This window comes from Thalia democratica, chromosome 2 (genome assembly GCF_965202585.1).
Source record: "Thalia democratica chromosome 2, ktThaDemo2.hap1.1, whole genome shotgun sequence".
Classification (NCBI taxonomy): Eukaryota; Metazoa; Chordata; class Thaliacea; order Salpida; family Salpidae; genus Thalia; species Thalia democratica.
Window position 1 is genome coordinate 66,480,520 of NC_139166.1, and position 20,856 is coordinate 66,501,375.

General features: G+C 27.8%; 1 protein-coding gene across 4 annotated transcripts; it reads right to left on the bottom strand.

Moving 5' to 3' along the window:
• Window positions 1–2,910: 2,910 nt before the first annotated feature.
• Window positions 2,911–15,861, bottom strand: LOC145849601 (uncharacterized). Of its 4 annotated transcripts, none has more exons than XM_082954570.1 (4): window positions 15,819–15,848; window positions 13,786–13,855; window positions 3,744–6,284; window positions 2,911–3,067 (listed from the first exon to the last, which is right to left on the bottom strand). In XM_082954570.1, the coding sequence occupies exon 3, from the start codon at window positions 6,241–6,243 to the stop codon at window positions 3,766–3,768; it is 2,478 nt and encodes an 825-aa protein (XP_082810696.1). In that variant the 5' UTR covers window positions 6,244–6,284; window positions 13,786–13,855; window positions 15,819–15,848; the 3' UTR covers window positions 2,911–3,067; window positions 3,744–3,765. The 4 variants fall into 4 exon arrangements, with proteins under 4 accessions (XP_082810696.1, XP_082810697.1, XP_082810695.1 ...); XM_082954571.1 differs by having other exon boundaries at window positions 3,740–6,284; XM_082954569.1 differs by lacking the exon at window positions 13,786–13,855 and having other exon boundaries at window positions 2,911–6,284; window positions 15,819–15,861.
• Window positions 15,862–20,856: the final 4,995 nt, after the last annotated feature.

The following is a 20,856-nucleotide window of genomic DNA, read 5'->3' on the forward strand; positions in this document are numbered from 1 at the left end:
GGACTAATGTTAGCCAAACAAAGCAAATAACTGATAAACTTAAAAAAAGTTTTAAACAATCATTAGTTTAGAAATTAAGTTTAAGCAGTCGAGAAGTTTAAAAAAACAACTACTATGTTTTGATGACAATAAAAAAGCTGTCTACATTCTTTATTGTTTATTGAGTATCTGTTGTGAATCTATTCTGTTTAAGTGATTTAAAAATGCTGTAGTTTAATCACCGATCTGTTTAAGTAAGCGTTTGAATTTGAAAAAAAGATGCTGTAAATTGTTATAACAATGTAGCTGCTTTAGTAATTCTCAAACTTTTGAAACTATATTTAAAAAACAAAAGAAAACTTTAGTTTTCAAAAAATTAATGTATTTAACCAAATACTCTTTTTTATGTGCAGTTACTATAAATTTTACTCTATTTACTAAGTTTAAATTAAATAGGGAAAAAAATAACTCTAGAAATACTTTCACAACATTTTATGCACAAATAGTGTAGTTTCTCTTACAAAAACTCAAGTTTAATACGTGTTTGCATTGGTTTTAAAATCTTTTGACATAAAAAAAAAACCTTTTGTGCACAATAAAAACTTGCAATTAATAAACTTTCTACTGTTGTTTATTCTGTCAAAAACATTCAGATTTTAAAAACTATTAAAAATTTTTATACTTCCTTTTACTACTTTTTAACCAAAAACAAGTGTATTAATATACTGATTACTTTTAACCTTATTAATATTGACTTAGTAACAAATAAAAAACACTTCGATATTGTGCGATTATGTTATTTTGATTTTAAATCCTAAAAATTTATTTTAAATCTGACTTTCGGTAATTACTTAATAAAACAAACAGCTTATTTTGAGTATACAAAACCCAAAATATGATAGTATATTTATTGAAAGAAAGTTTTTAAGAATCATATTAGCAGCTTAAAGTTAAAATAAAGTTCTTTTAGTTAACGAAAGAATGTACTTTAATAAACATGTGTATTCTATCTAACTGATTTTAACCAAAGACTTTTTATTCAGTTTAAAATAATTAATTTTAATTACTATAAGTGTATCAAAGCAGAGTTAAAATTTAACACAGATCATGTTTTTATTTCTGGTTTAATTAAATCGTCCTTTTTCAATAATAACTCTCTAGCTACTATATACTTATTTGGATTTTTATCTATAACAAATCAAAATAATTTAAGCTATAATGTGCAAGTAGCTTATAGTACTCAATACAAGTTTTACTAACATACTGTGTTAGATTTAGTCTTTCTTTTTAAGTTTTGAAAAGCTTAGTTTGTTTACCTTCTTATAACAATTGAAATGTTAGTTTTGTTGCACACGTGTATATAAAGCTTTTCATTTTTTAATTATCTTTCAAATGAAGTTAAAAACTTATATCTGATATAGTCAGTTTAGAACCCACTTCTGGCAATAACAAAAAATCATCTAAATATCATTAAACAACCGAATTTTAAATTATGCAAAAAGCATTTATATGAAATCTTGTTCTCAGTTAAATTACTGTATAAAAAATATAAAAAGAATATAAAAAGATTACTAAATTCAAACATAATCTTACCAAACCATCATTTGGAACATAATCTGTTTATTATAAAGTTGATAAATAACTTTCATAAATTAAGCTGTAAGCAATTGTTCCTTAAGTTATATGAAGAATATCAATGTAAGCTATGTAAGTTATACAACTCAACTAGAGTAATAAATACTTATTAAATATAATAAAATTCTTCGGGGAACTTGAAAACTATGCAAACAACTTGCAAGCTAATTTTCATATTTAATGAGTTCGCAAAAAAAAATTCATGTTGTTTTCAATTACTTTTTAATCATACTGACTGAGCAAATATAAATTTATTCATTTTCAAGTTTATTCATTTTCAAGACTTGAATTAACAATAAATTTTATATTTATTTTTATTTTACAAATCAAAAACAAACTGTTTGACTGAAGGTTTATCTTAGCTTCCTGAATTGTTAAATGCTTTTAACTAAAAAGTAAATTATAAGGTTAAGGTTTTATAAATACCAATAAAACTTTTGTTGTCGAAACAAACTTTACTTCAAAAACAAATATAATATTTTACTAGGTTAAAATTGTTAGGAAAAATCTTGAAAAGAAATTTAATAAAGATAATAATAAAAACTTATTTTATTGTTTTTTCTGAAACTTTATAGACAACATCACTGTCTTTCTTGTGTAGTTATTAACAAAGATAATTTCTATGTAAAAAAGATTCTTTTTTACTAAGAAAATGTTTATTTTAGCTTCCCTGAATTTTAAATAAAAACTATATTGAATTTGTTAAACAAAAAAGTAAAAATAAATATTAAAAATAAATATTAAAAACCAATGCAATTTTAAAAAATAAAGATTTTGCTAAATTTAACTTTAAACAATTCTAAAATTGTCTCTTTTAAAAGAAGATATTTTCAGCTAATAAAATCAATTATGGGTAACATTTTTTAAATTTACATTTTTAGTTGAACTTATAATTTTTATAAAACTTTCATAACATATCTAATGCCCTTCATTTATAAAAACTCTACAAAAAATTAAATGTGCATATAGCTTTCAAACTTTTATGCTGATAACTAATGCACATTAAATTAACTTAACTTATTAGTTTTAAGCTTTCAAAAAATATTAAAAACCAATTATAAATTATTTAACGTAAATTCTTTCGTCAAGATATTTTATTAAAGCTGCATTATAAGTTTAAATAAAACCTTAATTATTAACCAAGTTTTCTTCGTTTGTACATTTTAACTAAATATTAACTCTGACTTATTTACATAGTTAGGTTAAAACATATCTGGCAATAATAAATTTGTAACATAAGTAGTGATGATAATTAAGTAACTGAATGAATAAAAACACAACAAATAAAAATTTATAGTTCTCATTCTGTATTTACACGAGTAAAAAAAAATATCATTATAACCTAAAATAAAACATCTATTCGTACAAACGGCTGATTTAAAAAAATTAACAAAACATAATTGAAGTCAGAAAAGTTCATCGTGTGGAAATTCGATCGATCATCGTTGTGGACCTGTAAACTATATGTTAGCGTGTATAAGATAATACAAAAAATTATATATTAAATTGCAAAGATCTTATCAGCATGTAAAAAGTTTGGTTTTGAGCAATCAACTTGAAATTTAAGAACTGAGAATTATTAGCATTCAAAACAAATTTAGGAGCTTAACAGTTTCTTAAGACTTTAAAAAAAAGAGTAAGCTTTCTTTAACTTCCAAAAGAATAGCATTTAAACTTCGTTCAAAAAAAAAATTGATACTCAAAAATATACAATTAAGTTGAAAAATTAATCAAATTAAAAATACTTTTGAACACAAAATTTTGAAAATAACTTTTCAGATTGAAACCATAGAAGCTTAAGCATAACTTTCGAAACTCAAATGTTTACCAATTAAGTGTAATGTATGCGAAAATGTTAATTCAAAGCAAAAATTCATTCGTAACTGTGAGCCAACGTCCAAACAACCATACAATAAATGTTTTTATCTCAAAAAAACTTATATTTGGAAATTGATATCAAAATAAAAAATAAACATAATCATCCAACATACTTTGAAAATAAGCTTTTTATTCGAAAAATATAAAAATAAAACATAATCAGAAGCCGTTTTTACCATTCATAAAAAAAAAATACTCAACAAGCGTCTACTTTATAAATGTACAAAAAGCGATGAGAACTAATTACCTACTTCCGAAAATGTCACTCTCCACTCAGTCCAGCTGCAGCTTGATGGGCCTGTTCAGGAACAGCCGGTTGTTGAGGGTTTCCACGGCGGCCCTGGCGTCGCTCGGGTGGTTGAACCTGAGGAAGCCCTCGCCGGTGACGTGACCCGCCTTGTCGAACACCAGCCGGATGGACTCGCTAACCGGGCGGAACTTGCTGAAGAACTCAATGATGTCCTCCTGCGTGACCGACGCGGACAGCCCAAGCATCTTCACCTGCTTGGAGCTGCTTGGCGGCGGAGCAAAGAAGGTTCCCGGTCCGCTGGAGGGCGCCTTGTGCGCCAGAGAGTAGGGAGAAGGTGCGGCGGCCGACGGTGGTGGCGCCAGAGTGCCTTCCACGCGAGGGCGTTTCTCATAAGGCGAGTATGGAGAAGGGGCATGCTGGGGTGCAGCATAGTAAGAGTGTGGTGGTGCGTGCGGGGGTGGGGCGTATGGAGAAGCTCCGTATGCAGGCCTGGGTGGCGGAACCCCAACTGTCCTCTGCAAGTCTTCGAACTTGATTGGGAAGAACTGCAGCTGCTGGCCAAAGAACCTGATCTTCTCGTGCAAATCGACAGCACGGTGGCAGTCCATCCTGTTGTCCAGCTCAACAAAAGACTCTCCCCTGCACCTGCCGTGGGGATCCCTCATGATGTGGATGCGCCTGCTGTCAATGTGGTTGTCCCTCTTCAGTATGTTGTAGATGTCGGTCTCAGTGCAGTCGGAAGGCAGGTTCCTGATGTTGATGCAGTTCATGTTCAGCTTGTCAATGTCCTCGTGGAACATCATGGTGATTGGTTTCTGCGGCAGAGGAGCTTCCTCGTCAAAAACTTGGTCTGGAAAAGGTTCACCTGGCAGGACACGCTCCCAGATTGTCTTCAGGTACTGCACGTAGCTGGACTTGACCAGCACTGACCTGCCAAAGAAGTCTTTTTCATGCATTTTCTCAGCCTTCAAAGCATCTTCAGCGCATGTCAGACGAATGAAAACATGTCCAGTCTTTTTGGGTCCCTTTGCTAAATAAACAATACCACCAAATGGGATCTTAATGTCTTTGAAAAAATTTTGTATGTCTTCATTAGAGGCATGGTAGGCAACGTTGGCCATCCTGACACAGAACTTTCTCTTATTGATTCTTTCCTCCTCACTTGCTTTCTCCTTACCATTAGTCTCCTCCTTCTTTTCCTCTGCCTTTGGAGACTTGCTGGACTCGTGGTCATTGTTGTCTTCAGTCTCAGCCTTCTCACCATTGGGAGATTTCTCACCTTCAGATCCTGAACTTTCCTTCTTTTTCTCCTCAACTTTTTTTATTGTGCCATTCAACTCATTCTCTCTTGGCTTGTGCACATACGAGGTAACCTTGCTTTTTACAGGCCTTGGCTTATGCTGGAAAGCGCCTGGGGCCTTGTGGGGTGGTACAACAGCTCTGATTCTTTCCAAGTTCTTTATGAAGTCAACCTCATTTGTGAAGTCCTTGTTCCTGTAGAAGGTGTCAATCATGAGGCGCATGGGAACAGGCCTGATGTCAAGAGGTGCGCTGATGAAAACTTGCCTGTCTTTTGCAAGCACTTTCTCAAACTCATACTTGTCAGTCTCGAAATCAATGAAGGCCCTGCCCTTGCATACTTCACCGCGCATCTCAAGAAACAACCTCTGCTCTTTGAAGTGCTTGGAAAGACCAAGGAATCCGCCCAGGCTGTTGTAGTCAGCCGTTGGAGAAACTCCATAGACTTCCAAGCAGTACGCAGCTGGAATGGGGGCAGCCACTTCAGGCACAACAGGAGGCAAAACCACTGGTGGAATTTCAACTGGTGCCCTGACAGCAGCAACTTTTTTGTCCTCCAACGACTTGCAGTATGTCTCCGGTGGCGTGCTTATCTTCACGCTGCAGTTGTTGATCATGGCAGGGTCCATCTTCAAGGCAGAGTTCTTCTCATGCATGGTGGCAAACTTAATGATGGCTGACTCAAACCTGTCGTTGGGGCCGTTGAAGATCTTGATGAAGTGGATTGTTCTGGGGTGAAAGAAGGCTGTGAGGTGGTGCTCAGCCACCAAGCCTGAAGGGAAAAGGCACTCAATGTACTTCAAATGCTCCTGCTCAACACCTCCGTACATGACAGAGGGGGGTGTTGAAACAACTGGCGGGTACGGTTCAGCCTCGTACCTGCTGCTGTGGTGGTGTGAAGGAGTGGTGATCACCACGGGCTCAACAGACGAAGCTGGCTGGTTGCCCTCGATGATCTTGTCCATTTCTGCCTGGCTGGAGAGGGTGAGTCTCACCGGGCTACTGCACAAGAGCTGCCCATCCAGCTGCATGGCCCTCCTGGCGTCCTCGTCAGAGTTGAAGAGGATGAAGGCCGTTCCGTCCTCGCCACCGATGATCTGCACCCCTCCCTCGGGTATTTCCAGGTCCTTAAAGAACTCGCGGATGTGGGGAGGGTGGGCGGCCATGGAGAGGTTGCGCAGTCTGATCACAAACATGGTCATTTTTGCAGTTGATGTGTGTTTAGCTTATAAAAATGCTTTTGCTGTTGAAAACCAAATTGTGTTAACATCAAGGTGTCAATATACATTTAAGCAAAATAACTGGTTCTTGTAAAAACTTGGTAAAAAATAGTTGCAACAAAAAACCAATAAATTCTAGTTTTTTAAAAATTATAATAAAAAAGAATGAATAATCAAAAACATACCTATACAACAACTTTAAAAACACTAATTAAAATTATTTAAAAAAATATATAATTCTGGGGTACTTTTAAAATTCATAAAAAATAAATAAAACTTTTTGGGGCAATAAAGACATACTTTCTTAAATAATAAACATTATTCAAAACTAAGGATATTAACAAACTAAGTATTTTTTGCTTAAATACTTAAAAAAATAAGTATTAAACATTTATATTAATAATTAATAAAAAACAATAATTCAATTTCCAATCAAAGTAATAAAAATATTAAAATACTTAATCAAGTTTGTCTTTACTGTAACAAATCTAATATTAAACTGAACAAATAATAGGGTTGCCACTCTTTGAGTCAAAAAACTATCCTGATTTAACAACTGTCCAGGAGTAATTCAGAGTTTCTTTCAAATTGTAAAAAAAAAGTTAACTTTTGAAATCAATAAAACTTCAGTTCTTAAACAAATTTGGTTATAAATAAATTAAGCTAGCTTCAAATTTCCAATACTATTTTGAATTGCTTGAAAATCATGCAAATAATTTGCATATTTGCTGAGTCAGCAATTTTAATTTAATTTTTTTATATATATTTATACCCTTATCCCTAACCCACTATACCTAAACATAAAAAAAATCATAAGTAAAATTTTGTTATTAAAATTAAAAAGGAAAAAAATGCCAATTCAGCAAATATGCAAACTATTTGTACAATTTTCAAGCAATTCAAAAAAGTAGTTGTAACCTGAAGCCACCCATAAAAACAAATTGAATCTAATAAACTAAATCTCATTTAAAACCCAGAAAAAGGATGACAATTTAGCAAATTTTAAACCTATCCGGGGTTTTTATAAAAAATGGTCAGAGTCACCCTGAGATTTTTTAAAATTATAAACGTCCTAAACTATTTGAGTGTGTGGGAACCATGAAATAAGTAAACAAAAAATATAATTTTCAATTTTTAATCAAGTTTAAATAAAAAATTAAGGGTTGTAACAAATTGATTAAAACTTTTAAAACATCTAATTATACTTAACAACTAAATTTATTCAAAAATAAAAAAACATTTGAAAAAATTAAGTTCTTGATAAAGACTATAACCACGTCATACTTTCTTACTATTTTGTTGCATACAAAAAATAGTAATTTATTTGTCTATTTTGTAGACATAAAACTAAATCTTAAAAATAAAAATAAAACATTTTAATTCAAGGTTTGCTATTAGCAAAAATTTAATAAAAAATACAAGAAATTAAATACTTGCTCAAGATATGCTTGTAACAAACATTATCTGTTACATACAAATAACGCTGTTGAATGTATGCAGTTTTTAAAATGACTGAAATGTAGTAAAAACATTATTTAAACACATTAATTATAAAATAGATGAAATAATCTGCAAACTATCATTATACAGTAAAATATCTGTAAAAAAACAACTTAGATAATTAAAAGTTGTACACTAAATTTTCATAATACAGTACAGAACTTAATTTCAACTTTATCAAAACATATATATTTTAGAAAATAAATATTTTCATTATCATAAAAAATGTTTTTAGTAATTTTTATTGGGTAATAAACCTATTTGTAAACTATTTTTGTCTTTTATGCTAATAATTGTTAGCTGGTTGTTTTAGTAGTACTTTAAAGCAATCTTTTTATAATTGAAAACATTTAGTCAATCACATTACAAAATTATTTTAAGTTGACAGAGGGTTTATACTAATACTATAATAGAGGCTTTAATTGTTTAGTTCACAGTATATTTAGTAAAATACAGTGAACAATAAAATTTAACATCTATAATTATTAAATTATGAAAAATTGTAATTGGACAATTTTTTTCTTTCAGCATGACAACTTAACATAAATATTTTTTTAAATATTATAAAACTATAATTACTCATAGTAAAAATGAACAAAGTGCTTGTTCAAATCATTTATAATGTAATCTAGTTAAGGCCATAGGGGGGTCCAACATTTTTTTTTTACAAAAAATAACTTTAGCTTTTATATGAAAGCTTTAAATACAAACTACAAGCCTGTTTTTATAGAATTCAAAAATATCATTTAACTTTTGAGATATTTTATTAATTGTAAAAAGTTTCCGATACAAACGTATGGACCGCAAATTTTTTGGGGTCAATTTTCTCGGAAATTTTAAAACGCACTAAAAACCTATCTCCTCCTTCATTTTTTGACCTAGAGACTTCAAATTTTCAGGAAATGTTCCTTTTAATATTTTGAAGAATCTGAATGTTGGAATTTTTGAAATTTTGAAAAATAAAAATTTTATCCACTAAAAACTAAAAAAAAGAGTAGTTTTTTGACAAAAATTTTATTTTTACTCAAAATTAAAAAAAATTCTACAATAGATCTCTTTAAAGTTTAATGTTACACATTCTGTAAAAATTTGAGAAAGATTACTCAAAAAATGAAGGAGGAGATAGATTTTTAGTGAAATAGTCTTTTTTTGCATTTTTAGTTTTCGCCTTCCATAAGGAACCTATTGAACGCCCTTTCTTTGTTCTTTGATCGCTTATATCTCAAAAGTTACTTTGAGTTTTTTTAAGCGGTTAAAAGTGTCTGTTAGCTCAGATTAAATTCTACAAAATAAGATCAAGTTGTAAAAAACAAAGTGGACCCCCCCCCCCCCCTATGGCCTTAAAATAAAACATTGAAACTTTTATTTTAGCTTCAGGGTAGTATGAAAAAAAAACAAAAATAGCCTGAGTTGGGTTTTGAAAAATATTACATCTTAAAACTGAGTTTAACTTTAAATCATTTTTAATCATAACAGGGTTGCCAAATGTTTTTGACAAATTTTCTCCAGGTTTGCAAAAATACATATTTTTGGGTCTAATTTTACTTTAAATTTAAGTTTAAGGTAAGAAACTACTGTTAAATAAAAACATTAAAAAGATACTTGAATTTACTTTAAATGAGTTTTTTAATAAAAATTTTTTGATAGTGACAAATTTTTTTTATATATGATAGATTTAATGAGTCAAGTCAAATTTTACTACATGAAATGTTAAAATTCCAGGTTTTTCTACGTTATTTAGCCTAAATTTTCAAATTCCATGTCTTTCCAGGTTTCTTGGCAACCCTGAGTAAAAGTCTTTAATGTTCTTAATCTATAAAAGGAACATTTTCTGAAAGTTTGAGGTCTCTAGCTCAAAAAATGAAGGAGAAGATTTTAATTGACTTATAAAATTTCAAACATTTTAAACTTTCAAAAAATTTGCAGTCCATGTTTGTATGGGAAACTATTTACAAAAAATACACAATCTCAAAAGTTATATAAATTTTTTTAATTCTATAAAAACTTGCTTGTAGTTTGTACTTGAGGCTTTGATTGTAGGAGCCTATGTTAATTTTTGCAAAATAATATTGGACCCACCCTATGCCCCTAAACTTTAAAATATGTTTAAGTAAATCATGAGATCAAAGGGACAAAAAAAGGAAAAAAAATATAATTAAACTAATATGAAATATCAATTCTTACCATTAGTCATATTTTAAGTTTTCTGGAATTAATAGCATCTGTTTCTATTCTTTTTAACGTAAAACTATGAATAGGGGAGTTAATTAAAAACTTACAAGACAATACTTCAGGGTTGCTAAAGATTTTTTGTTTTTTAACTTTTTTGATCTATATTTTGTATAAAATTAAGCTTAAGTTAAAAAAAACTGTCCTAAACAGTATAACTAAATTGAAAAGATACAATTAAGCTATTTTAAATGAGACTATTCATGAACTACTTTTAAAGAAAATAACTATTGTTCAAGTTATATTTTTAGAAGCTTAAAAAATTTCATTACTTAACATGTAAAAATAGTTTAAAATTTCAGGTTTCTTTCAAAATTTCTGAAATTCAAGTTTTTCCAGCTTTTTCAGTCTAAAATTTTAAATTCCAAGATTATAGGTTTTTTGGCAACCCTGTACTTTACTAAAATGTATTCTGAATTTTAGATGTTTATGACATATTTTCTGAAGTAAAAAAATAGGGAAAATAGAAATTTTAATTATTAAAGCTTTTGATGAAAGACTATAGTTGAATATAAGTGATCATAAATATAATGAAATGGTGTTTTTACTCAATTTTTTGTTTGCTTGATGTTATTAGTGCAATCAGCTAAAAGTTAGTATATTAATTTCAAATACTTAAAGGCATGGTATCTATGTTTTTATACTAACATTTTTAAACTTGGAGTGGTTCTATAGTAATACTTAGATGTAATCAAACAAAAAGTTAAAATTTAGAGAAATTAACTACATTAAATGGTTAAAATTATATCTAACAAATATAATTATAAGACTGCTTTAGAATTTAGTTATGTAATTAATTTGAGTTACTGACTAAATTAAACAGAAGAAATCATAAAAATATTTACTTAAGAAAAACTACTCCAGCTTATTAAAGCCATTTAGAGACTACATAACAATTTTAGAGGTTGATCTTATTTTAAAGAAATATCTAGGATATTTAACCTTTTTATCACTATAAATCAATTATGAAATATAAGTGTATTAAGTTGGAGAGCTCAATGGGTTTGAGATGACCATATAAAAAAAAATTAACTATTACTTTTATCTTCCTTTGAAGTTTTTGATTACCTTTTTTTAAACTTTTTCAGTTAATATTAATTTGATGGTCAAAAGTTCTTTATGTAAATTGTTACAATAGGATTTTTCTTATAATGAAAGGAACATTTCTTAAAAATTTGAGGTTTAACTAGTTAAGGCCATAGGGGGGGTCCAACATTTTTTTTTACAAAAATTAACTTAGGCTTTTATATGAAAGCTTTAAGTACAAACTACAAACCAGTTTTTATAGAATTCAAAAATATCATTTAACTTTTGAAATATTTAATTTTTTGTAAAAATTTTTCAATATAAACGTATGGACCGCAAATTTTTTGGGGTCAATTTTCTCGGAAATTTTAAAACGCACTAAAAACCTATCTCCTCCTTCATTTTTTGACCTAGAGACTTCAAATTTTCAGGAAATGTTCCTTTTAATATTTTGAAGAATCCTAATGTTGGAATTTTTGAAATTTTGAAAAATAAAAATTTTATCCACAAAAAACTAAAAAAAAGGGTAGTTTTTTGACAATAATTTTTTTTTTACTCAAAATGAAAAAAATTCCTACAATAGATCTCTTTAAAGTTTAATGATACACATTCTGTAAAAATTTGAGAAAGATTACTCAAAAAATGAAGGAGGAGATAGATTTTTAGTGAAATAGTCTTTTTTTGCATTTTTAGTTTTCGCCTTCCACAAGGAACCTATTGAATGCCCTTTCTTTGATTGCTTATATCTCAAAAGTTACTTTGAGTTTTTTTAAGAGGTTAAAAGTGTCTGATAGCTCAGATTCTACAAAATAAGATCAAGTTGTAAAAAACAAAGTGGACCCCCCCCCCCCCTATGGCCTTAAGAATTGAATAAGATAGCTTTTTAGTAAGTTTTAAAAATTCAAAACAATTAGCAATGATATTTTTTTTTTTTAATTACTTTGTTTCATAAGTTTATAAAAAAATTATGTTTTAAAAAATAATTTTTAGTATACAACTTACTCTTTAAAAATAAGATCCAATGATTATTATATTTTAAATAAAAATTTTAGACTTTTTAACTGAAGCAGTAGGTACTAATAGAGGAGTCAAGTAACTTGTAAAAATTGACTCATATATGAAAAATTAGAGTGTGAAGTATAAGTCAGTTTCAACATAATAGAATAATTTTATTTTGCTTTTGAACAGTTAAAATTTTGTAAAATGAATTTTGTATCCACATTTTCAGTATCAGTTACCAAAACCTAACCTGAGTTACATCAACTTTTTAGCTAAGTTTAAAGACAAATTGAACAATAATCTGCCAATTTTTTTAAATACTAAAAATTAAGCTTGTATACCTTAAGGTACTAAAATAACAGAAGTTGAAAAAAATTATAAAAATCTCAAGCCATAAAAACCAGACTAGATACTTACATGGTTGCCAAATGTTTTTAACAAATTTTCTCCAGGTTTTCTAAATTTCCTCCAGTTTTTTAAATGTACACATTATTGGATCTATTTGGAGAAGTTAATTAAGGTAAGAAAGTGTTAATAGTATAAAAACGTTGAAAAGATAATGTTTAGCTACTTCACATGTGTTTTTTGTTAAAAAAAAAATTGATGATGGCAAATAGATTGTCCATAGGATAGATTTTTGTGTCAAATTGAAATTTTACTACTTAACATGTAAAAATTTTTAAAAACTCAGTTTTTTTTTCAAAATTTTTAAAATTCAAAGTTTTTCCAGGATTTTAAAGCCTGAATTGTCAAATACCAGGTTTTCAGCTTTTTTGGCAACTCAGTATTTAGGAAAAAATATTTCAACTTACTGGAGTTTTAGAAGTGAAAAATTATTTAAGTCAGAATCTGTCTGACATTTAAAAAAAATTAAAGTAGTCTGAATTATTTTGTGAGTATTATGACAAACCTGTGCACTATCAGGGTTGAGAAAGGTTTTATGTAATTTTATTCCAGGTTTTCAAAAATTAAGTAGTTTGTTGGTAAATTTTTAGTACAAAATTAAACTCAAGGTAAAAAAAATCTGAAATAGTATAAAAACATAGAAAAAATGCTGTAAATCTGCTTCATGTGTATTTTTAAATGAATAAAATTGAATAAAGATATTTTGTTCAAAATTCTAGGTTTATTTTTTCAAAATTTCTTAAATTCCAGTATTTTCTAAAACTCCTGGGTTTTTGTGTTTTTTTTTTTCTTTCATCATAAGCTTATTTGAAGATGGGTCAAGTTAAAAACATGAACAGTAATTTTCAGTCAATTTCTACAATATGTAATATTATCATTTTTATACTATGTAAATTCATTCAAGTCTACTAATAAGAAACATACCTGAGAGCAACTTATTTGGGAGTGGGGTATTTTTTTCCTAAATTTATTTTAATTAAAATTAAGCCTTTGTTTTAAATTGGTATACTTAATCAATCTAATTAGTAAACTTTAAATTTTTTATTTTCTTTTATTTGGCGATTAATATATTTACAAAATTAAGATGTTACTAAAGTACTTGGGGATAGTACTTTGCAAAAGCCATCTAATGTGCTAATTGTTAAAAAAATACATAAAAATACTATAAGAATCTTTTTATAGAATCTATCTTAAATTTTTGGACATGTTACATAAATAACAAAAATATTCACTGAGGTTGTCATTAGTATCAACAAATCATTTTCAGTTCAAGAAACAAGTTTAATAATATTTCATTAATTCTAATATAACTAAAACATAACTAACTATTGTTAATGCTTAGTATTTAAATATAAACGCTAACACCTATGGTAAATGGATGAGTGTGCAGAAAGACCTTTTGTTCATCAAGCTACACACCATTTGCTTGTAAACACTGTCCAATTAAAAATGCTCAAAAACTGAACTGTTTAAATTTAATTAATAAAAACAACACTTTGTTAACAATTAATTTGAACAAAGACAATAAAATAAACCTTGCTTGATACTAATAGTATAAACTTTACATAAGCATTTATTTATTTTTCAAACATAATCCTATACTTTTATCACAAAGTTATTTATACTTATTTTTTTAAGGAACTTGATATCAGATTTCTAGAGTTTTTTTAAATACTTAGCTCTTAATCTTATATGTTCACTTATATAAGTTATTATTTCACTAGAAAAAGTTATTCATGTTTTCACAAATTTATGATAATGACATTTGAATGAAAAACAATTTAATAGAAAAGTTAAAATGATATTATTATACAGGGTTGCCACTGACTTTTGGGAAATTTTCTCCAGGTTTACAAATTTTTTTCCAGGTTTTAAAAAGTACTTGTTTTTGGGTCTATTTTTAGTTTAAACTTAATTTTTAGGAAAAAAACTGAGTTAAAAAGTATAAAATGTTGAAAAGATACTGTAGAGCTACTTCAAATGTTTTTTCAATAAAAAAATGTTTTATGATGACAGAAAACTTTTATTTATATGGTAGATTTTTGTGTCAAATCAAAATTTTTCTACTTAACATGAAAAAATTGTTTAAAATTCCAGTTTTTTCTAGGTTTTTTTACTTAACTTGTCAAATTCCAGGTTTTTCCAAATTTCCAGGAAAAGTGGCAACCCTGTACTATAGTAAAGTTTTAACCCTAGTAGTTTTTAAGCACCCTTAAACAGCTTAAAATCAAGCTATTGGTCAAAATTGGTTACAAAATAAAAACTTGAACTGGATGAACTAAATCTCATTTAAGATGTGGAAAAAATTGGCATGAGATATTTAAATTGAAATATAATTATCTGGAGTTTTATACAATAAAAACAAACTAGCCTGAATTATCTTAAGATGTGAAAAACAATCAAAAAAATCTGGATCTATAATGAGTACAGAGACATTTTGAGTATGTGGTAAAACTAATAAATAAAAAGATGACAAGTTGAAAGCTAGTCAGAAATTTTTTTTTTTTAAATGTTGTGCTGGAAAATTTGTAGGGGTATAATGTAATAAAACAAATTATTTACATGAAAATGTAAATTTAACAACAACACTAATTATATAGTGGTAGTCTGCAATAATAAAAAAAATAAATATCTAATGAAAATAACAAATTATTAATTTAGTTGGAATTTGCTTAAAACTAATTAAAAAAAAAAATTATAAAAGGTTAAATTAATTGGAATCTGCTAAAATATGATCAAAAATTTAAAGTGGAATGTATGAGTGAAACCCTTTTATATTTAAAACATGCAAAATTAATATGGTATAGTTAAGCTTTAACACTATTAAAGTAAAATAATTTTTTAAGTTGAAAACATCATTAATTACTTTGACTTAAAAATTTCAAAGTTAAGTAAATTTGTGTATAGGTATTGATAGATATTTTTCTACCTTAAAAATTTCTACCTTTAAAAAAATTACTTTTAATTGTATAGTAAAACTGCCTTTTGAACCTAAAAAGCCTTAAATTTCATAACAATTCAAATTCTATAATTTTAAACAGCCTAAATATTGAACATGCAGAGGCTTAACAATTAGTATCTTGTATTTATCAAGTAAAAATTTCCAAAATGCAAAATGAACATAAAAAAAAAACATACTACTTTTTTTGAATGAATTATGAACAATAACTTCTTAAAACTGGTAAATAACTTCAAAGCAAAATTTTAATGATCACGTCAATCAAAGCAATTTAAAAATAAAAATTTATAAAATATAATATATACTTGACAGCTGTGCAGTAGTGTTTTAAATGCTCTAAAATAATATGTGTAGTAAATAAAATAGAAAACCTTTAACAAATTGAATTTTAAGCTTTTAGATTTACAAAAACCACACCATTTAAATTTATCAAAATAACCTGCTTCCATATGAGTGATCAACATGGAAATACATCCAAGAAAACACTGTTTAAAATCTGCATTCTTTAGAAAACTTATCACCCTCCTGTTGGAAACTAAGGCTGTTTCTCTAGAATAGTCTCAAAACAGCCATATTTACAACCATTTTGTAAATTGTCCATTTTAGTAATTGCTTTGCAGGAGCAATATTTACTTACAGTTTCAACAATGTAGTCAAAGAATAAAAAAGATCAACTTAAGTTACAATTTAAACCAAAAAAGAGAGTTTCAACAACAAAATATTTCTAAACACTGAATGAAATTTTAAGATAAATTGTTATGCTTGAACAACTTTTGGCTGCATGCTGGTAGAAATATAGCAACTGTGTTTTTGCTAACAATCACAAATACATTTACTTTTTACCAATTACCTTTCTTAAAAAATATTATGCTTCTTTTTTGCAACTTTTTTATAATTTGTTGAATTTCATATATTAGACTTAGTTTTAACAGTTTCTCCGCTACATTAAATTTAAAGAAACGAATATTTTTGTTGAAAATATAATTAAAAAAAACTTTTTAGGATGTGAAAACCTTTTTTTCATTTTGAACCAGAACTAGCGCAGAACCTTTTTTGGAATCAAAAATATTCGGAATATATTATTTTTTCTTGGTTCCATGTGCATCTTAACTTATGTTTTAACATTTTATTGTAATAAACTGACTGAAAAACTGTTCTGTCAAGCAGAACAAAGAAACATATACATCAGTAAAAACTTCATGTTTCTTTAATATCCATATATGAAAAATGATATTAACTTAACAACTTTCCACAGAGCCCACTTGAAGAGCTTTAAAACAGTTAATAAAATTTGATTTTAAAAGGTTAGAACATAATAACAATAAAATTTATCTTTATTTGTACTGTACTGTATTTAACAATATGTCATACTGTTTAGTCTTTGTATAACATTTGTATCATTGTATAGCAACAGTTAATTCATTTCAAACTTACAGCTGATAATTAAGAAAAATTTTATTAGTTTTATGAAACGTATGTAATGTATTTTTTAGATTTTAGTTTTCTTAGTTTTATATGTACTTTTTTTTAACTGTATAATAAACAACAGTTTTATAAAGCTGTTTCGGTTTTAAGATTTTTCTATCTTATCTCATATATTCCTCAGTAAAGCTAAATTTTTTAAACATGTTTTACAGAAATTTAAGATTTAGAAATTTTGTGAATATTATGACGTGGTAATATAATAATGAAGGTTTTTGTACAGTAAGCTAAGTTTGAAAAATACGCTAACTTTAGTTTTGTTACTGGTTTAAGAAATGGTGCATTTGAATAAAGTTGAAAAATTATTTAAACTGCTCGGGTGCGAGGCTTAATTTTACTTTAATTAATATTTAATTAGGTTTAATTTTGCTAAAAAATATTTTTGGTAATGAATGCATACATTTTGTTTTTCGCTTTTCTTCTTTAGTGTTATGGTCTTGTCTGATTTATTAAATTAGATTTTTTCCAAGTTGCAAAGTCTGCAGCCGTAATTAGTATTAGATTTAGATTTAATTTTAATTTAATTCTATAGTCTGTGTTGTTATTATTTTAAATTTAAAATATAGTTTGCCAATATATAAAGTCAATAGCAGATGGTAATAAATCTGTTTGTAGGCTGTGCTCAAAAGAATCAACGGCCGTTGTGTATGTATTGAAAAAAGAAGGTTGATAGATAAGAGGAGTGAACTTACTTCGTCTTGTCGACATATAAAAAAGCTCCTTTTAAAATACAATAAATTTTAAAAAATTTCATAGTCACTTAATTTTAGTTTGTTGTGAATTTTAGTTGTTTTTTCGAAAGGGTTAATTATTGCACTTAATACTTGTATTGTACAATTTTTTAGTTACGTTGTAGTTTTTTTTTTTTGTTTTTTTTATAACTTTTGTATCATTGTTTAATAAGGTGCTATTTATTTCAAACCGTACTAGCTGAAATTAAGGCATACAGCTTTATGAAACATATGTTCTGTATTTTTTTTATCGACTTCTCTAAGTAAATTATATACAAATATATGTATATATTTTTATAGATACTATTTATGTTATCAAAATTTTATTAAAATAATACTTATGTTTCATGCAGCTTTTGACAATAACTTAATTTTTTTTTTTGAGTTTTTAAAAAACTATTTAATAGCCGTACACGCGGGCCAAGCAAAAACTGATTTAGTTATTTAAATCTTGTTCGATTTTATATTTAACAAACTAAATAACAACTCTAAAAGTTGAACTAACATTTAAATTTCTTACAGTTTATGAAGCTGTATTTACATGTTTTATAACATATACACTTTAAAGTGGTGGACGCTTATTGAAAAACTCCACAGTTCGACAGAAGTATCAACCGGTTTTGCATGGGCGAACTAAAAACAAAAGAACAAAAATAAAATTTTCCCACTAAAATCATCATTTTTATATGCTAGATTTAACAAGTTGCTTTAATTATGTTTGTTAACCTGCCTGAGATCAGTTTGTATCTGGGAACTATTTAGATGTAGAGTAGTGTACTAGAACTACACTAGAACCTTTACTTGAAACTTACACTGGATAGACTTGATGATGATGAGCAATAAAAAAGATTTTAGGTTTTTTATGGTAGTTTTTTGAGTAATCTTGTTGGAGGGGGCCATTTTATTTTTTATAGGGGACCTTTTAAAAATAGTTTGGGAAACCCTGCCCTAAACTAAACACCGAAACTTTCATTGTGGCTTCTACTTGAATAGCAAACAACGAAGTACCGGTAAAACTTTAAGTTCAAACTTTCTCTTTTTAAAACAAGTTTTAGATAACTTTTTAAAGATTTTTTTAAACTTATGTAAGATTTTTTGCTTTTAACAGTTACTAAATTAGCTTTTGCTGGTATATTAATAAACTCACTATGACTAAAAAATAATATAAAATTCTAACTACCCTTCAAATATTTACTCTTAAACTATTTTCTTTTGTTATGTTCTGAAGTTATGACAAATTGTCTGGAAGTAGTATAAAACAAACTGTCGGTTAACTTTTTAAGATAGTACACAGTATTTTAAATTGTTTAATAAACATTTAAAAAACTCTTTCTTGCTGTTACAGCTAAATTAAAGTAATGATTCATTGAATAATTAATAATAAAATAACCAAAAAATAGTAACAAACATAATTCATAATGTATAGATTTAAACAAAAAAGTCTTAAAACTAAAAGTTAGAAACTTGCAACTAAGAGGTTTGTAGATAAATTAAAAAATAAATAGTATTATTTATAAACAACAAAGACATAAAATTATTGTTTAACTTCAAACTCTCGTTGAAAGGAACTCAAAGCTTTAATCTTTTTGTTTAGTATGTAGAAAATAACCTTTCAATTGCTTGTTTAATACAAGCTTTTAAAAAAATTGAAAAGATGATGTTAATGTAAGACAGAAATATATAAAATTTCTGACACTTTATTCAAAATTATACTTATTTTTCAGATTGTTTGTGAAACTCTGTTTTAAAAGTAAAGCGAATAAGTTTATTAACATTAAATTGAATTTATAACACTTATAATTTTCTACTTAATGTAAATTATAAAATATTTTTATAGACAATTTTAATGCAAAAACCTTTTGTGTAAAACGAACAACTTGTTAAGTACATTTAGTTTATTTTCAAAAGTATCCAAGTGGCTTTTATTCATAATTTTACAGCAAACAATTTCGCATAAAACTTTTTCAAAAGAACGCAGAAGGAAACAAAACAAGGGATTTTATATGGGATTTTCACAAACACGATAAAAGTTGCAGCATCAAAAATTTTTAATCGGAAAAAACGAGGTTCCGCATGCACGAAGTCGCGAAAGCTCAAAAACAGAACCGACAAACGGAAAAGCCTTGAAGACGCCGAGCGCCAAAAGAAGCGCAGGAACTGGCAAGTTTGCGCGGGAACGATCGGATTCTGATCAGAAAACTTTTTCAGCACCTCGCACAAGGCCGCTGACGCTTTGCAACACAAGCCGCGCTGCAGGTGAACGCATTTGTGAGAACTGTGATACGAAGGACCACCGTCGCCCCAACGGTGTATGAACTCGGAAGTTTTTGAACTCGGTTCCGTCGGAGAGCCACCGCAGGACCACCGTCGATCCACTTGAACAGCATTAGAGAGTCCTTGACCTTCGGTTCCGTCGGAAAAGACGAAGGCTTGTTGGTGTCCGAGGCGTCTTGGTCCATTTCAGGCACTCTCAGAAAGGTTTCGTCAGCGGATAGCTATGCGCCGCGACAGCTGTTTTTTTTTGTGCATTTTCTCTGCATAATAAATGTTTGTGAACGTCGTTTTTTTCATTTTGGTTCTGTGATTTAGTTTCAGTGTTATAATTTTATATAATATATATATTTTGTTGTCGTTGTTATAGTTTTAAGTTGTTATTATTTTGTTGTCTGTATAAGTTATATGGTAGTTTAATTTCAAAACTATACTTTTATTGTTTATGTTATATTAAAGACTGCATTTGAATACTATGCATAAATGCTTTATACTTATAAAGATTTGATGCTAATTTTTATTTAATTATAATACCTTTTTTACTGTTTGCTAATAAGTAGTGTAAGTAGAAAGCGTAACTTAATAAATTAGTAAAAAATGATTTTAATATTCAAATGTTAAAAATTTGTGTGTATGTTATATTTAGAATTTATTTAATTTTATTATATGTTAACTTTTAAAATATCCAACTAACTACTGCACTTAGTATATTTTATACAAGAAAACGTTGTAATAGAGTTATAGAAAAAATATTATATAGTTGCTTAATGTATTGCTTAAATTATGTGCCGTAATTAAATTGTACTTAGAAATCTATTTAATTATTCTCTATAAAAAATTCTATACACTATTTTATCAAAAATGAAACTTTTATATTCAACACATACCTCAAATCATATTTTCCGAAATTAGAAACTAAATAATAACAAATAAAAACGTAATTATGTTCGTTATTTCTAATTAAAAACCTATAAATCGATGACCGAAATATTC

Bases quoted from the DNA above. Each gene is read 5' to 3' on its own strand.
- LOC145849601 (XM_082954569.1), bottom strand. From the start codon at position 6,243: ATGACCATGTTTGTGATCAGACTGCGCAACCTCTCCATGGCCGCCCAC.